Source organism: Salvia splendens, chromosome 13, assembly GCF_004379255.2.
Source record: "Salvia splendens isolate huo1 chromosome 13, SspV2, whole genome shotgun sequence".
In the NCBI taxonomy this organism is placed as follows: Eukaryota; Viridiplantae; Streptophyta; class Magnoliopsida; order Lamiales; family Lamiaceae; genus Salvia; species Salvia splendens.
Genome location: NC_056044.1, coordinates 5,287,069 through 5,309,222, shown reverse-complemented (window position 1 = coordinate 5,309,222; position 22,154 = coordinate 5,287,069). Strand labels below are relative to the sequence as shown.

The 22,154-nt window shown below is 36.6% G+C and overlaps 4 protein-coding genes across 7 annotated transcripts; 3 read left to right on the top strand and 1 right to left on the bottom strand.

Moving 5' to 3' along the window:
* Nucleotides 1–323: 323 nt before the first annotated feature.
* LOC121760378 (exopolygalacturonase-like) lies at nt 324–11,482 on the top strand. The gene is made up of 6 exons (XM_042156060.1): nt 324–431; nt 516–1,546; nt 9,576–9,702; nt 10,955–10,966; nt 11,112–11,240; nt 11,390–11,482. Exons 1-6 carry the CDS (start codon nt 324–326, stop codon nt 11,480–11,482), a joined length of 1,500 nt encoding a protein of 499 aa, XP_042011994.1.
* Nucleotides 8,589–13,444, top strand: LOC121762197 (zinc finger BED domain-containing protein RICESLEEPER 2-like). 2 transcript variants are annotated; one of them, XM_042158006.1, is made up of 6 exons: nt 8,589–8,875; nt 9,576–9,702; nt 10,327–10,493; nt 10,955–11,031; nt 11,129–13,174; nt 13,249–13,444. In XM_042158006.1, exon 5 carries the CDS (start codon nt 11,488–11,490, stop codon nt 12,751–12,753), a length of 1,266 nt encoding a protein of 421 aa, XP_042013940.1. In that variant the 5' UTR covers nt 8,589–8,875; nt 9,576–9,702; nt 10,327–10,493; nt 10,955–11,031; nt 11,129–11,487; the 3' UTR covers nt 12,754–13,174; nt 13,249–13,444. The 2 variants fall into 2 exon arrangements, with proteins under 2 accessions (XP_042013940.1, XP_042013939.1); XM_042158005.1 differs by having other exon boundaries at nt 11,112–13,174.
* A 212-nt stretch (nt 13,445–13,656) lies between these two features.
* LOC121762199 lies at nt 13,657–15,801 on the top strand. 3 transcript variants are annotated; one of them, XM_042158008.1, is made up of 3 exons: nt 13,657–14,014; nt 14,091–14,200; nt 15,321–15,801. In XM_042158008.1, exons 1-3 carry the CDS (start codon nt 13,981–13,983, stop codon nt 15,507–15,509), a joined length of 333 nt encoding a protein of 110 aa, XP_042013942.1. In that variant the 5' UTR covers nt 13,657–13,980; the 3' UTR covers nt 15,510–15,801. The 3 variants fall into 3 exon arrangements, 2 of the variants coding, with proteins under 2 accessions (XP_042013942.1, XP_042013941.1); XM_042158007.1 differs by having other exon boundaries at nt 15,303–15,801; XR_006042176.1 differs by having other exon boundaries at nt 13,657–14,165; nt 15,303–15,801.
* A 4,912-nt stretch (nt 15,802–20,713) lies between these two features.
* LOC121760377 (exopolygalacturonase-like) lies at nt 20,714–21,943 on the bottom strand. Its single transcript, XM_042156059.1, has 2 exons — nt 21,824–21,943; nt 20,714–21,766 (listed from the first exon to the last, which is right to left on the bottom strand). The coding sequence occupies exons 1-2, from the start codon at nt 21,941–21,943 to the stop codon at nt 20,714–20,716; spliced, it is 1,173 nt and encodes a 390-aa protein (XP_042011993.1).
* Between the last annotated feature and the right edge of the window lie 211 nt (nt 21,944–22,154).

The following is a 22,154-nucleotide window of genomic DNA, read 5'->3' as shown; positions in this document are numbered from 1 at the left end:
ATAAGTTTCTTTTTTAATTATTAAAACATACTATGTTTCGTAACATAGTAATTCATAGAAGCAGTATTGTATGGATAAAAGATGCACTGTTATAGAAAGTCATTAAAGAGGTTATTCTGTTGTTGGATGATGAGAAAATAACAAACTTCAATCCTATTTGTTTAGAGATAATTAAGCAGTCGAATTTAGGTACCAAATACTCCTATATAAGTCAAGCCATCTGAACTCATTTCTCCCAATCAAAACTCTCCTAAGCCGTTTTACTCCCACAATCTTTTGCACCATTTTCAGAGTAATTCATCCCATCCAAGATGGATAAAAAAATGATATGGTTAGTAATTTTAGTTTTGCAGTTACTATTGAAGGCGAATTCCGAGAGGGTGTTCGACGTAAGAAACTACGGAGCGAAGCGAGGTGCAGACATCAGCCAGGTAATTAATTAAGTAAAAATTGAGATGCATGACCCAAATGAGTATATATTAATATCATCCCTAGCTAAATATAAATATGTGCAGGCGTTGATGAAAGCATGGAAAGATGCAATAGCATCAACAACGCCAAGCAAGATCCTGATCCCAAAAGGGCATTGGACACTGAGCCAAGCCCACATGGAGGGGCCAAACAAGGCCCCGATCAACCTTGCGGTGAGAGGCACCTTGCAAGCCTACCGGGATCCGGCCCAACTCCCCGTGAAGAGCCAAGAATGGGTGACAATCAACTCCGTGAACCACCTGACCATCTCGGGGGGTGGCGTGCTCGACGGGCAGGGCCAGCAAGCCTGGAAGAGGAATGACTGCAACAAAAACAAGAATTGCATGAAGCTCCCCATCAACTTGAGCTTGAACTTCATAACCGACTCCATCATCCAAGACATCACCACCAAGGACAGCAAGAGCTTCCATGTCAACTGCATCTCCAGTCGCAACGTCACCTTCCAGCGCTTCACTATCTCCGCCCCCGGTGACAGCCCTAACACTGACGGCATCCACATCGCCCGAGGCAACCACATCAGGGTCCTCGACTCCATCATCAAGACGGGAGACGACTGCGTCTCCATGGGGGACGACCTCAACGACGTCCTCATCAGGAACGTGCAGTGCGGGCCCGGCCACGGCATCAGCATCGGCAGTTTGGGGAGGAACGTGCAGGAGAAGAACATCAAAGGGATAACCGTGCAGGGGTGCACCTTCACCGGCACCCAGAACGGGGTCAGGATCAAGACGTGGCCCTCCGCCCCAGCCACACTCACCATATCCGACCTCCACTTCATCGACCTCACCATGGTCAATGCTGGAAACCCCATTGTGTTTGATCAAAAGTACTGCCCATGGAACCAATGTGACTTGCGTAGGCCCTCCCTGATCAAGATCAGCAACGTCGAGATCAAGAACATCAGGGGCACCAGCACCACCCCCGACGTTCTCAGCTTCATGTGCAGCAAAGCCAAGCCTTGCGACAACATCAGGATAGGGCTCATTGATCTCAAATACAATGGAAATAAGGCCACCACCATATGTGAAAACATTAGGCCCTACTTTTCTTCCAGGCAAACTCCCCACGTCTGCTAGCTAGCTCTCCAAATCATACTACTATTAGGCTTGCTGGAGTTTACATCTCTGTTTACACCATTTTTTATATGTATTTTCAGAGATGTAGCTTTTTCTTTAAAATAATCAGTAAAACGTTCCTGGCTCTATTATAGAGTATCAGAGATTTATATTTCTGCAAGACAAAGAACACATGGATTCAACATCTACTTTGATAAGCATCAAGTTAAGTGGTGTGCATTATATAGTGTAACACGGTTTTCTGTTATATAATCCACTGGATTTGCTTCCTCGACCTGCTGAGATTTAGCCACCCTCCTACGAGTATATTTGACGCCTATGTTGATCTTTCTTCACTCTGTTTGATGAACTAATTAGACAAAAATCAAAATCCAAATTAAGAACAAATGAAGTAAAGTAGAATTTCGTAAACTATAAAGCTTAAATACAATGTATTACCTCATGGAGACGCTCTGCTAGAACACAATCTGCGTCCATCTAAAACAGAAAATCGAATCAATTTTAGTCATACATTTTGAATAGAAGTTTAGAAAAACAATACTCCTCCGTCCCAAGGAAGACGACCCCTTCCTTGGGCGGCACAGGATTTTATGCAACTTTGTGTGTTAAGTAGAGATTTTTCATTTTTAGTAATAGGTCATCTTGGTTGGGACAAACAAAAAATAAAAGTAGGTTTCATTGATGATTTTCAGTTGTCAACCATTTCGAATCACGTGGAGATGTTGAAGTCAGTTGATGGAGGCTGATGGAGATGCTAAAGTCAGCGGATGAAAATGCTGAAGTCAGCAGATGGAGATGGAGTCGGGGTAAGAAGAAGGAGACATTAATTCTGTTGTAGGAGTTGGAGTTGGAGTTGGAGTTGGGAAGTTGGTGTAGGAGGGAATTGGAGTTGAGAAGTAGGCGCGAAGTAACATAACATCACCTTATCTAATCCATCAAAAATAAGATTAAATGGTCCTAATTTGGTATCTAATTTTGCGCTAAGGGGTGGAATTGCATATAATGGGACCATATATATAGGGCGTGCTTAGAAAGGAAAGCAGAGAACAAAATCTCAGCTAACTACACCAGAAAATTCTTGTGAGCTAACTCTAGATGTTGGTTTAATTTGTGTTCCCTTTTTAGTGATTTTAGATGGTTAGACTTCTGTTTTTTTTAAAAAAAATTTACCCTTTCAGTTATTAATTTTGGATTTCTGATTGTTCTGCAACTTTTTTTTTCCAAAACTTTTTGAGTGTGTAAATTTGCTTCATCTTAAGTTTGTAATGTGAATTGATTGTTGTATAAAATGAAGTCATTTTGGGAAGTGAAGAAAAATTATTTCTTTGAATGAAGTTATGTATATTAAAATTTTCAAAGTAGATTCAGTTAAATATAAGATCTTTCGTTATTTGGGTGAAATTATTACATTATAAGATGAATAAGTTGTATATTAGATGGTGTAATTTGGTATCCTTTTACTGAAAGTTGTGTTTTAACCGTAACAGTGATTATATGTTGTAATGATTACACTCTACGATGAAGAAATATATGATTACATAAATCTATAAGGAGGGACACCTTTTAGTTCATTACATAAAACTCATAATTGTATTGGAAAAATTCATTATATATTGAACTTAAGCACAAATTAAATTAAATCGGAAAAAGTGGACATCAATTTATATAGAAGTGCTAATTTGATGTAAATCTAGAGAATCAAATATTAATATAGCAGTCAAATTAAATTATATAAATACTTCATTATGTAAAAGTGATTATGAATTACTTTTTTTCTGCTTCTCCTTGATCTTGAATTGCGACATTTAGCACATTTACGATCAGGCTTCACACTCATCTTCATAGCTTTCGCAAGGCATGAAACAAGTTATTTTCCCGAACCCTTGCTTTTGAAAGCGTCAGGAGGATATACATCTATTTCACTACCTCTTATCACTAATAGACAATACAAGCCCTTCACTCTTTCCTTCAGCAATAATATGGCCAAATGCACGAATGTGATCAACATTTCACTTATTTGTATGTGCAACCTCATAAATATCACCATGCAAATCCCTCCATGCATGTCCTGCGTCATCCACAACGAGAGTTGTTTCATTATCATCATCAAAGTCACAATAAACAGGTTTGACAAATTGGACTTTAACCAACATCCTCCATGTGATTAATCAGAGACCAACTTAATTTTTTTGTTTCTTAAGACACAACAAATATGGTTGCATACGAGTCCAAGCCTCTTTAAGAGTTTACAACATGGAGTATGACACGAACCAGTTCTTCGAGAACTTGTCATTGATCACATAAATCTTAGTATCATCATGGACTGAAGTCTTTACCATGGAGAAAATATAAATTGCTTCCTCAATCTCATCCTGAATTGCTTTAAAACCACTATCATTGTAGATTGTCGACGCATGTCTCTCAAGAGACGAATTTATTTTCAATGTTGGGGTCGTGTTAGAGTCTAGATATTCAAACCTATTGTTATTGTTCCTTTGGGCATCCAACGCATTGTTGCAATTCATAAGAAATTCGACAATATTACAGCGAGACTTGGATTACCTCTTGAAGAAACTGTTCTGAGATTCAGATATAGAGGTGTTCTTAATTAATGAACTCATCGGAAAATCCCGAAAGAAGGTAAGCACCTGTAGATCATCACATAAGGAAATAGATTCGTTATTACCAAACCAATACTTCACCATAAAATAAAAATGTTTGAACACTGTAATTAGACCATATACTATATAGTAAGTATCATGCAATTGACATACCTAGAATTTTCGTAAGGCAAACATTGTTGAAAACCAATCATTGTTTGTAATTCTATATTTTTCCATAATTTCATGTCTGGTATCTTCGAATTCATTGTGCTCTATCAACTCAGACAATACACAATTGTTCGATTCCTTCATCACATCTTCATCGCCAAACTGATTCTTGGGCAATTTTTCAACAACCTTAAACATAATAAGCCACATGCACCATCGATGTCTCGTATCAACTAGAACACTCTCAACAGCGATCTGCATTCCCAAATCCTGATTAGTAATGATCAATTTGGGTGCAGAGCACATGTATATAACAAACTGTTTGAACCATGAGAAAGAATCGGCATTCTCCTTCAATAACAAGCATGCACCAAATGTAACAGGTCTGCCATGATTGTCTTTGCCCATGAACGGCACAAATATCATGCAGTACCTGCGTTCTATCACATGTAACTCAATCAGTTCATAAGGACATTAACATCGCTTCTTCAGAAAGAGAAAAAGTTCTAGCGCAAAGAAATATTATAAACATGACTAAAACATATGGTATATGTATGGAAAAGCATAGTTCATCCTGAAAGTATCGTACTTCATCAGGAACCATTAAGAGATCATCATTTACACAGAATATTTTAATCTATATAGTCGAGACCATGTTTCATGCATATAAACGTTAATCACAAAATCATGCAACCTAAAACAATAACTACTTATCGTCCATACCTATTTGTTGAGTAGGTTATGTCGAATGATATAATGTCACCATACAAATGACAATTGTTCTTGGTAATGGATCACACTAGAAAAGACGAGTCAGCCTACCTAGGCCTGCTTAATCGATTCTCCGGTTCTCGGGTACCCAAAATCAGAACTGGAACCGACCAGGTAATTGAGGAACCGGGAACCGGTTTTCCGGTTCCGGTACTGGTTCTAATGTTCTCAAAAATTCCGGTTCCGATTCTACCCGGAACCGACCGGTTATTACCCGGAACTGAATAATAAATCAATTTTAGATTTTCAATTTTAGATTTTATAAGATATTAATTAGTATCCAATTATCTTATAGGGGCTGAGTGTGTGTATATGTCGTGTGTGTGCCTGTGTTGAGGTTGTCGTGTGTGTGCATGGGGTTGTGTGTGTGTGTTTTTAAGGTGTCGTGTGTATGTGTTTAAGATGTTGTGTGTATGGTGTTGCATGTGTTTAGGTGTATACTACTTGTTAGTATTTTGTTGCGTGTTGATTTTAATTTTTAGGTGTTATACTTTTTAGGTATTTATTAAATTATTATTTTTAGGCATTGGAATATTGGATGATGAATATTGTTATCTAGTTAATTTGTATTTTTGTGTGTTTCTTTGAATTTTTAGGTATAAATTGCTATATTTATAGATGTTGAATTATTCAGAAATACTAAAATTAAAACTACAAATCGGATCCGGGTCGTAACCGGAATTGGCCGAGTAAGAACTAGTTGGTTCTGAACCAGAATTCATGAAATTTTGTAACCGGATACCCGATCAAACCGAACCTGATAGAACCAGAAGCGCCCGGTTAAGCAGGCCTAAGCCTACCCTTAGAGTTCACCTCAAAATCATATATGAATGGCGATCCATTGATAGGCTAGTTTTCGTCACTCGGATTTGATCACTTTTCGCACTTATTAGTTGAATATTTGCATGAGAAGATGCTGTTTTGGCAGGGAATTGCGTTTATGGTTTGGAGGCATTGTAGAAAGGCATTTGTGTTGAGTGATGCAAAAAGGAGGCAAAATGTGGAAGAATTGGAAGAAAAAATCGGAAGAATGCAAACTGTCCAAGCTGTTGGACTGGCCAGTTTAAACCCGAAGGGAAAACGATTAAAGCCACTTCCACACTTATCAAGGACAGATGTCACTTGCTACACACGCACATATCTTCCCTTGGAGAGTAAAAAAAAGAAGTAAAATATCTTTTATTAGATATATGTATTAAAAATACTTGAACTTTCCGAGAATCACCAATCACTTTAGTTTAGTTTAGTTTAGTTTAGTTTAGTTTTAGTTTATTCTCTCTCTAGAAAACCTTTCTATCTTCCTTAAGAAGAGAGATTTCAAACTCAAGGCTGCCAAGATCTTTTGTTCACCATGGGTTGAAGCTTGTAGTAGATTTTAGTTTCTTTAATGCTTTAGTTTCTTTGTAGCACTTGTGTTGAATCTTTTTTCCGACATCTTTACTCTCTAGTTAATGGTTGTTGGAGGCCGATCTTTAAGATCTTGAGTGTATTTATTTCTCTAGTGTTAAAGCATTTACTCTTAGTTCTTGTGTTCTTGTAGAGTTTAAATCACCTAAATTAACTAGATTTGCATGTTTTAAGTTTAATGTTTGTTGCTTAATTTGTTGTCTTGTTATTCATCTTCCATTGTTGTTGTTTTTAAGCTTCTATCAAAGTGCTTTAATTTTTTGAAATTCATTTGGTGTTTTCAATGCAGGTTTAGGTAGTTTAATTGATGATTTTGAGTTTCTCTTGTATTTTTAATTATGTAGCAGCCTTGTAGTCTTTTCTCTCACCTAATTTGTGTCCTTTTAGTGTAGGATTAGTAGATAAAATCAACTTTTATAAGTCAAGTGAAGGGACAATTAGTTGTAGGCTTTTATCCATTGATTTTACACCTTGGGTAATAGGGTTTGGGAGACAACAAGTACATGCTTTCTTTTCAATTGTGGCAGTCATTTAGCTTTTAGTTAATTTCTGCACTCCACCTTCCATTTACATATGATTTAGTTTAGCTTTTAGGAGTTAATTATTTTAGCCACTTAAGGGTCACTATCCTAGTTTTCTAGCTTTATTTTAGGAGCCACCACTTAGCTTATCTTCCTTAGCTTTTAATTTAGCTCCTTTGCTTCCGAACTTGGTAAAAGTCGTGCAAGTTGCTACTTTGTTTTTATTTCCGAAAAGTTCTGATTCTCGCATGTGTCTGAGTTGCCCAGTTCATCAACTTGCCCAGTCTGTGTTCCAGTTTAATTGTTTTCTTCATATTACATTATATTTGCACTCTTAGTTCCCACATTAGGTTAAGTGTTATTTATATTTCATAGTTCAGTTCCCACCCCCAATTTAGTGCGTGGCGGCATCGCCAAAACCTTTCCAAGTGTGGAAATACATAACGGATGCCATCGTTCCTCGTGGGCTCGACACCTTAACTTACCATATGCTAATTAATAGTATTTTGGAAACAACCCCCCACCAACTCGTTGTGGGGGGTTTTGCCCAATTCAATTTGGCCGATAGGTCAAATATGACCCCCGAGCAACTTCAATCGCATGCGGCGATGATACGGGGCCTACAAAGAACGTTGAGGGTATTGCCGGATGATGATTAGTCTTCACCGGGGGCATTTTTATGCTTAAATTGTGTAATTTTTAATTTTTAGTAGTTTAATTATGTAATTTTCATTTTTAGGATTTTAATTATGTAATTTTTATTTTTTAGGATTTAATTATGTAATTTTTAATTTTATTGTAATTTGTAATATTATTCCAGGTATTTTTAATGAATTTTAATTTTGTGAAAATGTTTTTATTTAAATTGAATAATAGAATGGTGGGACCCTTGTGCTCGTCCTTACGGAAGAGCACGGGTGTGGGTGTTGTGCTCTTGCCTAAGAGCAGGCAGAAAAAGTGGGGCCGGACCCACATCCATGCTTGCTGGTAAGAGCACGGATGTGAATGCTCTAAAAACACAAGCAATCAAATTGTATTTTCAAACTGTAAATTAAAGAAACATATCTCCTAGTATTTCTTTTTATTCATTTCCATCAAATTCATCATTTTATAGATAAAAGTCCAAATCATCACGATGCTTGAATAATAAAATATCATTATTGAAAAATGAAGAAATGGTTAATCTAAAAATGGTGAACCAAAAATATGATATTCATGTGAGGAATACAAATTGGTGTACGTCATTAATTCATCATTACTGAGTCAATTTATAATATGTCAATATAATACTTCCTTCGGGTAAAAATAGGTAATATTTTCTTTTTCGTCCTTCCCATATAAAGAATTCATATCTATTTAGGTAAACTTTTTCTCCTTCTCTTTTATATCATTTATCAATTCCACCATCTATTATACAATTTCAATTATTTTTCTCCTTTTATTTATTTTACCAATTATATATAAAAAAACTCTGTACCAAACTTAAATAGTCTATTTTTTTAAAGTATGGAGAGAGTAATAGAAACTAAAAATAAATAGACAGTTAGCCCTAATTTCCTTCTCTTGCGCCGCCAAGCATCAAACTACTTAACATATTATATTTATTCTCAGCTTGAGAGTATCTATCCCTCCGTGAGATGGGAGAGGAGGAGACACCTGAGGAAGTAGGAGTAGGCCAACCTATTTTCTCAAGAATTCATTTTGGTGGAATGATGATTGGATTATCTGATCGATTTGGAAAGCATCTTATCTAGCAATCACAGTTGTCGGAATGGGCGGTATTGGAAAATTTACCTGTCGGTAAAACTACTCTTGCTATGCAAATCCATAGCATAAGGTATTTAATTACTCCTAAGATGTAGTCTTGCATTGAATTATACTGAAATTTCTAGATTACTCATGAGTTATGCCCTCGGATATTAGATCGATTAGTTAGACTAAATGCATAAATTAGAAATAAGGAATGCGTGATTCAATCTACAAGCTTTACTAAACGACCTTTTGATTTTTCTGTTTGCTGATTTAATTTTAATTTTGGTTATTGATTCATGTAGTTTTGTGCAACTGATCCCTCCCCTGCTCTAAATAAATTTGTCAATTTGCATTTGATTCTATGTTCTAAATTGCTTTGCGCCTTTGTTCTTGGTTTTGATTTTATTTGGGAGAGAAAGATATGAGGACTCCATGTGGATGGTTTGTTTGAATTTGAGTGTTTAATTCTAGTCAATTTTTCTAGTTTTTGATTCTATGTTCTAGAGTGTATGTCTTGTAAAGGGTTCTGCAATTTAAGGCTATTAAAGTACTTGGATCCTATTGACAAATTCTCTGCAAAACTCTGTAAAAGAAACATACGTATGACTTCAAATCATCTACTCCCTCCGTCCCATAAAAATATGTTCACTTTTCATTTTCGTCCGTCCCAAAAAATATGTGCATTCCATTTTAACTACTTTACCAGGGGAGAAATAGTAATTGATTTGATAATTTCACTTATATCATTATTTTTGTGAGTTAACTAACCATATATTGACGTGCAGCTTGCATCCTTCCGTTGTCGTGGCAAACATATGTACGCATAATTTCAAGCAGATAGTTGACCCGAATGGATTCAGTCAGAAAACTCTAAACAAGGAATACATTAACATGTATTGGGCTGAATTTAAGGTAAACTTGAGCATTATATATATTTTTTCTATCTCTATCTCTCTCTCTCTCTCCTCTTTTAGTAAGATTACTTACGATCGTTAATATCTTATTTTGTGGTTTAAATTTGATTGTCATTCTGTGTTAATTTGTAGAAACCGGCTAACTATGAGTTTTATGATCAAGACTAGGGGTGAGAAAAAAACCGGAAGCCGAATATCCGAACCGAACCAAACCGAAATTTTGAAATTCGGTTCAGTTATTTCGGTTTTTCGGTTCGGTTTTGAAAATACAAAAATTTTGGTTTTTCGGTTCGGTTCGGTTTGGGCGAAGAAAAAAACCGCATAACCAAATAACCGAATTTATTTAATTATTTATTTTATTATATACTACCTCCGTCCCGCACTACTCGCACTTATTTCCTTTTTGGGCGTCCCAAGTTACTTGCACTCTTTCCATTTTTAGTAAAAAATTTCACCTACAGCCGTCATTTTTGACTTTCCTATACACTCATTCCTTAATCTCCGAGCCGAAAAGGAAATGAGCGAGTAGCCCGGGACGGAGGGAGTATATGTTACTATTATTTAATTATAACTAAAAGTAAAAGCCCTAATTGGAAACTCACGTTTCTGAATTCTGAATCAGATCCGCTGCTCTCGGCTCTCCTCTCCCTCTAACCCTAAATCCCTCCACCAACTCCATCGTCCTCCGTCGCCGGTTGCCCCTCCAGCCGTCGCCTGTCGCCCCTCGCTCCTCCAGCTCCTATCGGCCCTTCACACCGTCGTCTCCACTCTCCACAGCTCCGACTCCAGGTAAATCTCTACTTACACCTTCAATTGCATCCCTAAACCCACAGCTGTAAGCCTGCAAATTCTTCCATCCCTCTAATAATTCAACATTTATTTATTAAGTTACCTAGTTCCTAATATGGAAGTATGATTAATTGATTATTAGTTTTTGCCTTTTGTTTCAGATTCTATCAATGAAATTTTTAGATTGTTTCAGATTTTAGATTGTTTCAGATTCTATCAATGAAATTTTAGATTGTTTTATATTATTCCACTGTGTCAGATTCTGTTAATGAATTTTTTTCAAGATTCTCTCAATTAAATTTTTTTCCAGATTCTGTCAATTTGAATTTCAGATTATTTGATTTCTGTCAATTAAATTTCAGATTAAATGTAGCTGTTAAATGGCAGCCGCTGCTGCTGTGTAGAAGAAGAAAGTGTTATACTGTTATGCTAATTTTGACATGTTTCTTTCATACTTTCAGATTTCAGATTTAGTAAGTAAAAGGCAGACGGTTTTTCTCCACTCTACAACATAGATTATTCAGCATCAAGTTGTAATGTAAGTTATTCATTATGTAATTTATGTATTGTTAAGTTGCAAATTGATTGCTAAGTATATCTGAATATTTCTTATTATAGATGTTGTGTGATGAAAGGGAAGCGGTTGGAGATACCATCGAAAATAATGTAGCTGAAGATATTCCATCTGAGGATCCTCAAGACAAAGGAGAGGCAAAAAAGAGGAAAACTATGGAGAAAAGATCAGAGGTTTGGGATCATTTTACTCCATTCTTAGATAACAATAAGAAACAGAGAGCTAAGTGTGCATTGTGCGAAAACATTGTGTGGAGAATCTAAGAATGGCACTTCTTCACTTGAAGTACATTTGAGTAAATGCAATAAAATTTCAACTACAGGTCCTAGGCCAACACGGTTGGTGTTACAATCTGGTCAAAGCTCTTCACTTAGTAGTTAGAATTTTGAGCAAGAAGAGCTTAGGAAAGCTTTAGCTTATATGGTCAGTGTGGATGAGTTGCCTTTTAAGTTTGTTGAAGGGGAGGGTTTTAAATACTTTTGTTTGAAGTCATGTCCTCAGTTTAAGATTTCATCTAGATGGTCAGTTTCACGTGATTGTTTTAAGTTCTATGAAGATGAAAAAAAATTCCTCATGACATTGCTTAAATCGGCCAACCAAAGAGTGTGTCTTACCAGAGATACATGGACTTCTTGTCAAAAGGTGAACTACATGTGTTTGACTGCTCACTATATTGATAATGATTGGAAATTGAACAAAAAAATTATTAATTTTTGTCCAATTTCTAGTCATAAAGGTATAGATATTGGTTTGGAAATTGAGAAGTGCTTGCATGATTGGGGAATCAATAGGGTGTTAACGATTACCGTTGATAATGCTTCTTCGAATAATACTGCATTGGTTTATTTGAAAAGAACTATTAGGCAATGGGGGGAAAGTGTAGGAAATTGTGACTATATGCATATGAGGTGCATTGCTCATATATTCAATTTAGTGGTGCAAAAAGGCTTGAAAGAGATTGGGCCTTCGGCGAAGAAAATCAGAAATGCAGTTCGGATTATTAGGCACTCATCTACAAGGCTGGGCAAATTTAAGGAGTGTTGTGAACTAGAAAAAATATCTAGTAAGAGCATGTTGTGCTTAGATGTTGCAACTCGATGGAACTCAACATTCTTCATGTTAGAAGCTGCGACAACTTTTGAGAAAGCTTTCTATAGATATGAGTTGATAGACTCATCATATAAAAAGGATCTTGAAGTAAGGCATAAGGATCTTGAAGTTGATGATGATGAGGATGAGGATGTGGATGGAGATAGAGTGCACGGGGTGCCAAAAGAGGAAGATTGGAGGAAAGCAAAATTAATGTTGAATTTCTTGAGGATTTTTTATGAGGCAACTAATAGGATTTCTGGATCTTTATATGTTACCTCTAATTTATTTCTACATGAGATTTACAAAGTGCATGCATTGTTGAAGGCTTTCATAGAGGGTGATTTTGAATTGAGTATCATGGCAAAGAAAATGAAAGAAAAAATTGACAAGTATTGGGGGAATCCTAGGAAGATGAATAAGCTCATTTTCATGGCTGCTGTTGTTGATCCTCGATACAAGTTGAAGTTGGTGAAACTTGTGTTGGCACAAATGTACGATGAGGAGTTGGCTAACTCATTTGGAAATGAAGTTGAGGCTGAATTAGTTAACATGTGTGGTGATTACAAACAACCAATCGTCCAACAAAATGTATGACATGCAAAATTGAAATTGAATGCTACACGTGATGATAATGATGTATTGAAGAATGCTATGAAAATGGTGGGTTCCTTGTATGAGACTTTTCACAAAAGGCATGATGAAGTCACTGATGTACATAAATATCTTAAGGAGGATATTGAGAGTGGTGGGTCAAAATTTGACCTTTTGGATTGGTGGAAAAATAATGAATATAAATATCCTGTACTCTCCCAATCTGTCCGTGATATTGTAGCAGTTCCTATCTTCACTGTAGCATCTGAGTCCGCTTTTAGCACCGGTGGCCGAGTTCTTGATCCATTTAGGAGCTCTTTAAGTCCTAAAGTTGCCGAGTATCTTGTTCGTGGTCAAAATTGTCTTCGCAAATCTTCCAAATTTAGTGTTGAAGAAATTCTTGAAGATGTCCAAAAGATAGAAGGTATTTTTATACATTTAAGTTTTTTGTTATTGATTATTTCATTTATAGTACTTATATAACTCTTTTTTGTGTAGGTATTGCATTGATGTCTACTCAAGATTCAACAAATTAATCAATCTCCATTATTTGTTAAAACTTGCTTGCACTTGGACAATATTGAAGATTTGTTGTGGAACTTTATTTTGGATTTATTTTGATGTAATGTGTTGAAACTATTGAAGACATTTTGGTTGATGTTTTTTATTGTGGAATGTTGATTGCATATTTGTATTTGTTGGTTGATGCCTTTGATGGATTAGGGATATTATTATTTTTATCATGTTATGTTTTGTAGGTTGAAAATTTCTAAGTTTCTGTACTGTTTTCTTTCTCTCCAGATTTTCGGTTGTTTAATTCGGTTTTCGGTTTAAGGGTTTTCGATTTTTCGGTTTTTTATATAATTTCGGTTTTCGGTTTAGTTCGGGTTTTTAAGTTCGGTTTTTCGGTTTTTGGTTTTCGGTTTTTCGGTTTCGGTTCGGTTTTAGTTTTAGGCTAAATTCAGTTTTTCGGGGTCGGTTCGGTTAGGGTGAAAAATCAAACCGAAACCCGAATGCACACCCCTAATTAAGACGAGTGCAAGGAGGTTTTTATTAGCAAGTGCAAAATTAGATACGGGGATTTCATCAACTATTATAAAAAGAAGACGTAGCCCAATGGTCAAATTACCAAAAAGGCTGGAATTTACCCGAGAGTATTGAAGCTTCCGAGAGGTGCTCGGCAAACCGTAAACAAGGGCTTGAGACTGCGCTTGGCACACATAGTAATGGATGTATATCATTTGCGGAGACAACAGCAAAAGTGGTAAAAATTATAGTATTTCATTAGTTTGATTTGTTTGTTGTTTTTAAATCCTTTTACATTTTCTTAATGTCCAAAGAGAATAATGGAAAACTTCCCCCATTTACGGAGTTCTTTCTAAAGACCCACAAGCTAAGGAACGGTGATTCACAAGGTGAGTTGTGTTCGCAGCGTGCTCAACAAATTGTAGTAAGTCTTTTCACATGTTTGTCTTGATTTCTGAAATTTTATTTGGGATTGTAGTATGTGATTATCTAAATTTGTTGTCTTATGCTATGAGTATTGCTAGTAGTATTGCTTTTAAGAGTTTTTTATGGAAAGTTAGATTAATTGTGTTGTATGAGAAGCTTAGAGCTCTCATACTTAGAGCCCTCCTCATCCTTAGATTACATTGCACGTCTTTCTTATTTATCAACACACAGCTAGGTTTAGAATACATTTGTGATGAGCAATTTAGATATCAGTTTCCTACTAACAAAAAGTATATGCAAATGTCATTCCATTAAAGAGTCTAGGCTTCTTCTGCTTAGCTCATCACCTGAGTAGAGACACAGAGTATGGGCAAGCTGTGTGTCTTTCCAGATCTGAATCAAATGTTGGTTATGGATATCAGAATACTAGTTTAGGTTAGCATCATGAAACTAATAAATTAAAAGTTTGAGTTAACTTTTGATTAAGTTAGCTGAAAATAGTATTCACCTGAATTCCCCAAAAGCTTCTATTATTGCAGAAGTTTCTATCCCACCTTCACCACAAATGATCTATGTTCAGCATACTATGCAGATGAATTCAAATGGAAATCACACAGAAGATTGATTATTACCTCCTAACTGTTCATCAAGAGCCTGGCTTCCAGTAGTGATGTGAACTACTGATTTTCTCTGCATAGCCAACAATAACTTGATATCAGTCTCTGTGCAACAATGCGAGTCTGCATATTATGGTAAAAACTGAAGCAATGCATCACTGCAAGTCATAGAAACTACGAGATTGGATTGGTGTTGATAAATATAGATGTGTGTGAATCAACTGCAACAAGATTGTGTTGGCGTTGAATGGAGAGTTTAAGCAGATATGATTCTGGTCATCCGATTTCTGATCATCCAAAAGACCAGAATCATATTCATTCTGAATCTGTAGCTTTATAATGTTCTACAAAATTGTGTGATTGGCTTTATTTACTGTTTTCCTATGAAGTTTAATTGATATTCTATGATGAGCTTGTTGCATGTGAGGTTCTCCCCTTTGTTGTTACACATTTTGAATGTTTTTCATGTTTGTTTAATGGAAGGATGACGTTATGGCACGGGCTGAAGAACAACAGGCTGAAGGAATAGAGAACCCGGATCATGAAGCCATCTTCTTGAAGCTTTTTGGGAAGGTGAAGAAGAGAAAACAAATTTATGGCGCGGAGCAAGCAACACGCATATACTTCCCATTAGCTACTCACTCATTTGTTGGTTCTGCACCCGTCAATGCTAGCCAGCCAGGTCGATGAACTGCTCGAGCAACGAGTTAAAGAACATCGTGATCAAATGCAACTGCAAATTGAAAAAGTGCAAGCCAATTCAGATAGGAAAATTGCACTGGTGCGTGAGGAAGTAGCTCAGAGGGAGCAAGCAACAGATGCGAGAGGAAGCCGCTAAAAGGGGGCAACAGATGGAAGATCGAATGATGCACCTTCTTAATGAAAAAATGGGACAAATGAAAAATGTGTAATTTAGTGTAATTTTGTAAGACAATCTTATTTTTATATATTTTTACTAAACAATCTTATCTTTTTAATGTTATTTAAGCTTTGATTAATTTTTAATATCTGATAATTTTTAATTTTTATAAATTAATTAAAATTATAGAATATATATATAGAGAGAGAGAGAGTTGTGATCATATGATAACCCCCAAATTACGTAATAACTCTATAACCAAATCTGAACCACACAAATTTTCTAATCTTGTGGCTGAGATTCAAACTTAGATTTACTTCATAAAAAAGGCGCAGAGGGTAAATACGTCATTTCCCTCATTTAATTTCTGAATTTCGCTCCATTCTTTCACTCTCTCTCAGTTCGATTCTCTTTTCTCAGCGATTTTGTTTCCATATTTCTCGCCTGTTTTATTTCCATAGGCTCCAGATTTTGTTCCGATTTGGTTCATTATTCCATAATCTCCAGATTTTGTTTCCATATTTCTCGCATTATTGTGACCGGGAAGATGTTTTCAATTTTGCATATAAGTTGATAAAATGATACTTTAACCTGACAAAATGACATATTAAGCATTGCCGATTATGTGTTAGCATGATACTTTTGGCTTATAAATGTTAGGTTTACTGCATAAAATGATAGTTTTGCCGGATAGAATGATACTCTGAGTTGATAAAATGATAGTTTTGACGGATAGAATGATACTCTGAGTTGATAAAATGATAGTTTTGCCGGATAGAATGATACTATGAGTTGATAAAATGATAGTTTTACTGATTTGTAGGTATGTACATTTCTGTTTGTGATGATGCTTTGAAGCCAATGATTGGTATGAAATTTAATACATTAGTAGAAGCAGCTGATTTCTATGAACATTATGCTCGTTAAGTTGGTTTTGGCATTCGTAAACTGGGCAACAAATCAGTTCATGATATTATGTAATTATATTATGCATTGCTGATTATGTGTTAACATGATACTTTTGGCTTATAAATGTTAGATTTACTGCATAAAATGATAGTTTTGCCGGATAGAATGATACTCTGAGTTGATAAAATGATAGTTTTGCTGGATAGAATGATACTCTAAGTTGATAAAATGATAGTTTTACTGATTTGTAGGTATGTACATTCCTGTTTGTGATGATGCTTAGAAGCCAATGATTGGTATGAAATACAATACATTAGTAGAAGCAACTGATTTCTATCCCTGGTATCATTTTATCATTTGAAACTATAATTTTATCCCCTGAAACTATCATTTTATAATTTAAAACAATAATTAATCATGGAATAAGGTATGAATTGATGATACAAAACCAAGTATGAAGTAAATTCAAAGTAAATTCATCATGCTGTCATATGTAACTCTAAATCTACACTAAAAAACTATAGAATCTAAAAAAAGCGAGAATCTCTGGCAAAATGATAAAATCGAGCAAAAACAAAAGTGAAATAAATAATAAACTTCATCCAGCCTTCCTTCGATGATGCTTGAGCGTTTTCCTTCGATATATTCCAGAATTTGGATGATTTTTCCTTCGAAACTGAAGCAGCAAGGGTTTGAAATGCGATTCGGAGGGTTTGAGTGTGAGAGAAATAGAATGCAACGTTTAATTCGCGTTTTCTTCTTACCCGCCCAATTTTATAACGAAATGACAATTTTGCCCTTAATATATCCGAAATATGATAGTTTTATTTGATAAAATGATAGTTTTGTTAGAATAAATCTAGACCACATATTTTAAAAATGTGTGGTGGAGATTTAGTTATAGGGTTATCACATAAATTGATGTTATCATTATAATGCACCCCTATATATATATATATATATATATATATATATATATATATATATATATTTTAAAAATTCCAGAATAACCTACTTCCGAGCACATGGATTTGCTCGTAAACTTGCTCGAATTAGAGTTTGTGCTTGCTGCATCCAAACTCACCTTTCGAAAATACCGAGCACCAATAGGTGCTTGCTGGGTGCTTGCAGTTATCCGATCACATATACGTGCTTGCCAACCTGGTCGAACAATGGTTGTGCTCGCTACATCCAAACCCCTCACTTCTCCAAAACACCGAGCACCCATTCGTGCTTGCAGTTATCCGAGCACATATACGTGCTTGCCAACCTGCTCGAACAGTACCATGTTCTCTGCATCCAAACCTCTCACCTCTCCAAAACACCAAGCACATGGATGTGCTCGCCATTGCCGCGTATGGGTTAGTTGACCAGGTTGCCAAGCACCAACAAGCACTCAGTGAAAAATGCCGACGAAGCAAATACCGACCACCTAAAGTACTCGGAAAGTGCTCGGTAAAGTGTGATATACCGAGCATTTTCCCCTTTTTGCCGACCACTTTGGTGCTCGGTAAACACCTCCTTTTTTGAAGTGTTGGGACGGAGGTAATATGTATTTATATAGTTGCCTATATTGTCATTGCATAATATAGGATTCAATATGATTTGCTTATCATTTTTTATACATTGATTTTCTTATGTCTAATTGGATATGTTCTAACTTTTTCCAAATTATACTAAATTTAGGATGTCTGCAAGACCAAGTGGAAGAACACCAGTCATATCTCAATGATGAACACGCTACAAGAGAGCAACAACATTATTCTGAATGAAGAAGCAATCCAGCTGTTGAGATGTTGAAAGGAAAGTGCAAACGTTGTGACGGTCTAATTGTGATAGGCCCGCACTGGTGTGGAACTAATGGTTCATACCATTTCTTGTTTGAAGAAGAAGGCACAAGAGGAAGGCAATAATAAAGGACAAACTGTGTTGAACTATGTCCTAGATACACGAGTGGCAATTCATCTTTGACTAGTTGGAAGTTTGACCAAAAGGCAAGTAGACTTTTACGTGTGAGATGATCATCCTCGACTAGCAACTATTCAGGATGGTGGAGTACGAAGATTTTAGAAGATTCTATCAACTAGTTGTCCACATCAACAACTTCCTTCAAGACAAACAATAAGAACATATTGTGTGAAGTTGTTCCTTAAGTGCAAACATGGTTTAGCTAAGTATTTCAAGAAAGAGGGCGAACTTTGGAAATGAGATGAGTTTTAATACAAAATTGGTGAAGGAAGAGAGAGAGAAAAAAAATTGATAAAGTAAGACAAAGAAAGAGAAAAAATAGTGAAATTAGTGTTAGTGGATTGTGGGACTCATTTTTTAGAATGCCGAAAGAAAAGTGCAATCCACCTGTTGAGATGCCGAAAGGAAAGTGCAAACTTTGTGATGCTCTAATTGCAGCAGGCCCGCATTGGTGGGGAACTAATGGTTCGTACCATTTTTTAGAATAGAAGAGTTTCTATTTGACGAAACATAGTGAGTATTATACATTCAGATTTATTAAACGTGAATGATTTATAGCCCAGTTGTTAATCGATATTGTTTATCACCGTTCATGGAATGTGGGTCCTACTTTTATATATTAGTTTTATAATAAAATGTGAGTAGGAATGAGTTAGTGGAATATGAGGTCCACTACCAAAAATGGTAAAAAATGAAATGAGACAAATTATGTGGGACGAACCGAAATGGAAAAATGGGACTAATTATCTCGGACGGAGGGAGTAATTAATTTAATTTAATTTCAAATTCTAATTTTTTATTATAACAAAGTTTTTCTTTGATTAAATTATTTATCATTTATACTGAGTTTCATCATGTAATTCCATGATCAAATATACTTATAAAAATTATCAAATAATATTATAAAATTATAAATTATTAATACAAAATTATCAAAAAATATTATAAATTTATAAATTATTAATACTAGTCGTTATTGAAACATGAACATGTTATATACTCCTTCCGTATGGTGACCCCTTTCTTGGGCTAACACCAAAATTATGCAATAGTATTTTGTACTCAATTCATCCCACTCTAAGTAATGAGTAAATTTTTTTACCGTCTCACTCTAAATGACACATTTATTAAAATTTGAAGCATCACTTTCTTTACTTTTTTTTTCTTTCTACTTTAACTAAAAAACAATATTACTCAATCCGTCCAAACTAAGTTTGAGTCGTATTCTTTTTTGGATGTCCCAATTAAGTTGAGTAATTTTTTTTGACAAAAAAAACCTAACATCCAATCACTCTTACTTTATTCTATCAACTACTTTACTCCCGCTTTATCTTTCTTACTCTATTTTTTTTTGCAAATTAAAAAAGGAGGATCAACGATGGTTCCCCATCTACCTCCGAAGTGACTTGGACCCCCAGCCTAACGGTCGGAGGTGAAACGTCTTACCATTGAGTTGCCTTCGTTGTCTGGGTGGGGACAAACGAGCCCACCTACCTTCCCCCAAGCACGGGTCCAGGCCGCCTCCCCCAAACATGGGTACAGGCTACCTTCCCCCAGCGCCTGGGTCCAGGCCAGTGAACCCATCACCCCCAAGGGAAATTAATCCCCAAGATGCGCCTCCCAGGCGTCGAACTCGTGACCTCCAGGATGGACGCGGTATCCAGCGCCCTTTACCGCTAGGCCAAGGGGCTTGGATGAAGTATATAAACTCTGTGCCCAAAATTTTTGACTCAACTTAGTCGGGACGAATGAAGTATATAAACTCTGGAGGTGAATAAGAAATGTTTCATTTAAAGTGGGACGAAGAGAGTATGGTAAGTGGATTTAGAATAAAGTAATAATGATAATAAAGTATGGTTAAAGAGATTTCTATTTTTAATAATATGAGTCATCTTAGTTGCGATAAATCCAAAAGAAAAGTAGATAAAATTTGTTGGAAGAAGGGAGTAGTTTATATGATGTTACTATGTTGCTTTAATTGTCCATACTCGATACTGTTTTCAATGAAAAATACTCCAAAAACAAAGCTGGAAAACTCCCGTAACCCTAATAATAGTATGATTTGGAGAACTAAAATTACTGATTACTCCTATTTATTAAAAACAACTACATCTCTGAAACTACATATCAAAAATAGTGGAATCAAAGATGTAAACTCCTAGCATACGCGGGGACTCTGCGTGGCGGAGAAAATGGGCTTAATGTTTTCACATATGGTGGTGGCCTTTTCTCCGTTGTGTTTGAGATCAATGTATCCTATCCTAACATTGTCGCAAGGCTTGGCTTTGCTGCAGATGAAGCTGATGACATCCGAGGTGGCGCTGGTGCCCCTAATGTTATTGATCACGACATCTCTGATCTTGATCAGGGATGGCTTATTCAAGTCACATTGGTTCCATGGGCAGTACTTCTGATCAAAGACAATGGGGTTTCCGGCATTGACCATGGTGAGGTTGATGAAGTGGAGGTCTGAGATGGTGAGTGTGGCCGGGGCGGATGGCCATGTCTTGATCCTGATCCCGTTCTGGGTGTTGGTGAAGGTACACCCCTGCACGATTATCCCTTTGACATACTTCTCCTCCACGCTCTTTCCCAAACTTCCAATGCTGATGCCGTGGCCGGGCCCACATTGCACGTTCTTGATGAGGACATCGGTGAGGTCATCCCCCATGGAGATGCAGTCGTCTCCCGTCTTGATGATGGAATCAATGACCTTGATGCGGTTGCTTTGGGCAATGTGGATACCGTCGGTGTTAGGGCTTTCATCAGGGGCGTTGATTGTGAAGCGCTTGAAGGTGACGTTGCGGCTGGAGATGCAGTTGACGTGGAAGTTCTTGCTATCCTTTGTGGTGATGTCCTCGATGATGGAGTTGTTGATGAAGTTCAAGCTCAGGTTGATGGGGAGCTTCGCGCAGTTCTTGTTTTTGTTGCAGTCGTTTGTTTTCCAAGCTTCCTGGCCCTGCCCGTCGAGCACACCGCCCCCAGAGATGGTCAAGAAGTCCACGTGGTTGATGGTCACCCAATCTCGGCTCTTCACAGGGAGTTGGGCCGGGTCCCGGTAAGCTTTCAGGGTGCCACTCACCACAAGGTTGACCGGGGCTTTGTTCGGCCCCTCCATGAGGGCCTGGCTCAATGTCCAATCCCCTTCTGGGATCAAGATGACGCTTGCCGTTGTTGATGCCATTGCGTCTTTCCATGCTTCCGTCAATGCCTGCACGTCCATATTTTAATTTATCTAGGAATGATAAATTTTGAATTAATTGATTACCTCACTAATGTCTGCATCTGGCTCCGCTCCGTAGCATCTGATGTCGAACAATGCCTCCGAATTCGCCTTCAGTAGTAATGCCAAAACTAAAATTAGTGACCATATCATATTCTTATACATCGTGGATGGGATGTGCTTTCTTTTTTTCTTTTTTTTTTCTGGGGATTACTGAAAAAGTGGTCCTAAATTATGACAATAAAACGGTTTAGAGACTTGTGATTAGGAGAAATGAGTGTTGCTTGGCTTTTATTGGAGAATATTAGGTTTCTTTGACTGCTTATTTCTATATCAAAGAGTCGAAATCATTCCTCTCTATTTAAACATTATACTC

Coding starts and splice junctions, on each gene's coding strand:
- LOC121762199 (XM_042158007.1), top strand. CDS start 13,981: ATGTATATCATTTGCGGAGACAACAGCAAAAGTG. Junction 14,015..14,090: donor CGGAGACAACAGCAAAAGTG/GTAAAAATTATA, acceptor TAATGTCCAAAG/AGAATAATGGAAAACTTCCC. Junction 14,201..15,302: donor AGCGTGCTCAACAAATTGTA/GTAAGTCTTTTC, acceptor GTTTAATGGAAG/GATGACGTTATGGCACGGGC.
- LOC121760378 (XM_042156060.1), top strand. CDS start 324: ATGATATGGTTAGTAATTTTAGTTTTGCAGTTACTATTGAAGGCGAAT. Junction 1,547..9,575: donor AGGCCCTACTTTTCTTCCAG/GCAAACTCCCCA, acceptor ATTGACGTGCAG/CTTGCATCCTTCCGTTGTCG. Junction 11,241..11,389: donor CTATGGAGAAAAGATCAGAG/GTTTGGGATCAT, acceptor TTTCAACTACAG/GTCCTAGGCCAACACGGTTG.
- LOC121762197 (XM_042158006.1), top strand. CDS start 11,488: ATGGTCAGTGTGGATGAGTTGCCTTTTAAGTTTGTTGAAGGGGAGGGT.
- LOC121760377 (XM_042156059.1), bottom strand. CDS start 21,943: ATGTATAAGAATATGATATGGTCACTAATTTTAGTTTTGGCATTACTA. Junction 21,767..21,823: donor CAGATGCAGACATTAGTGAG/GTAATCAATTAA, acceptor ATGGACGTGCAG/GCATTGACGGAAGCATGGAA.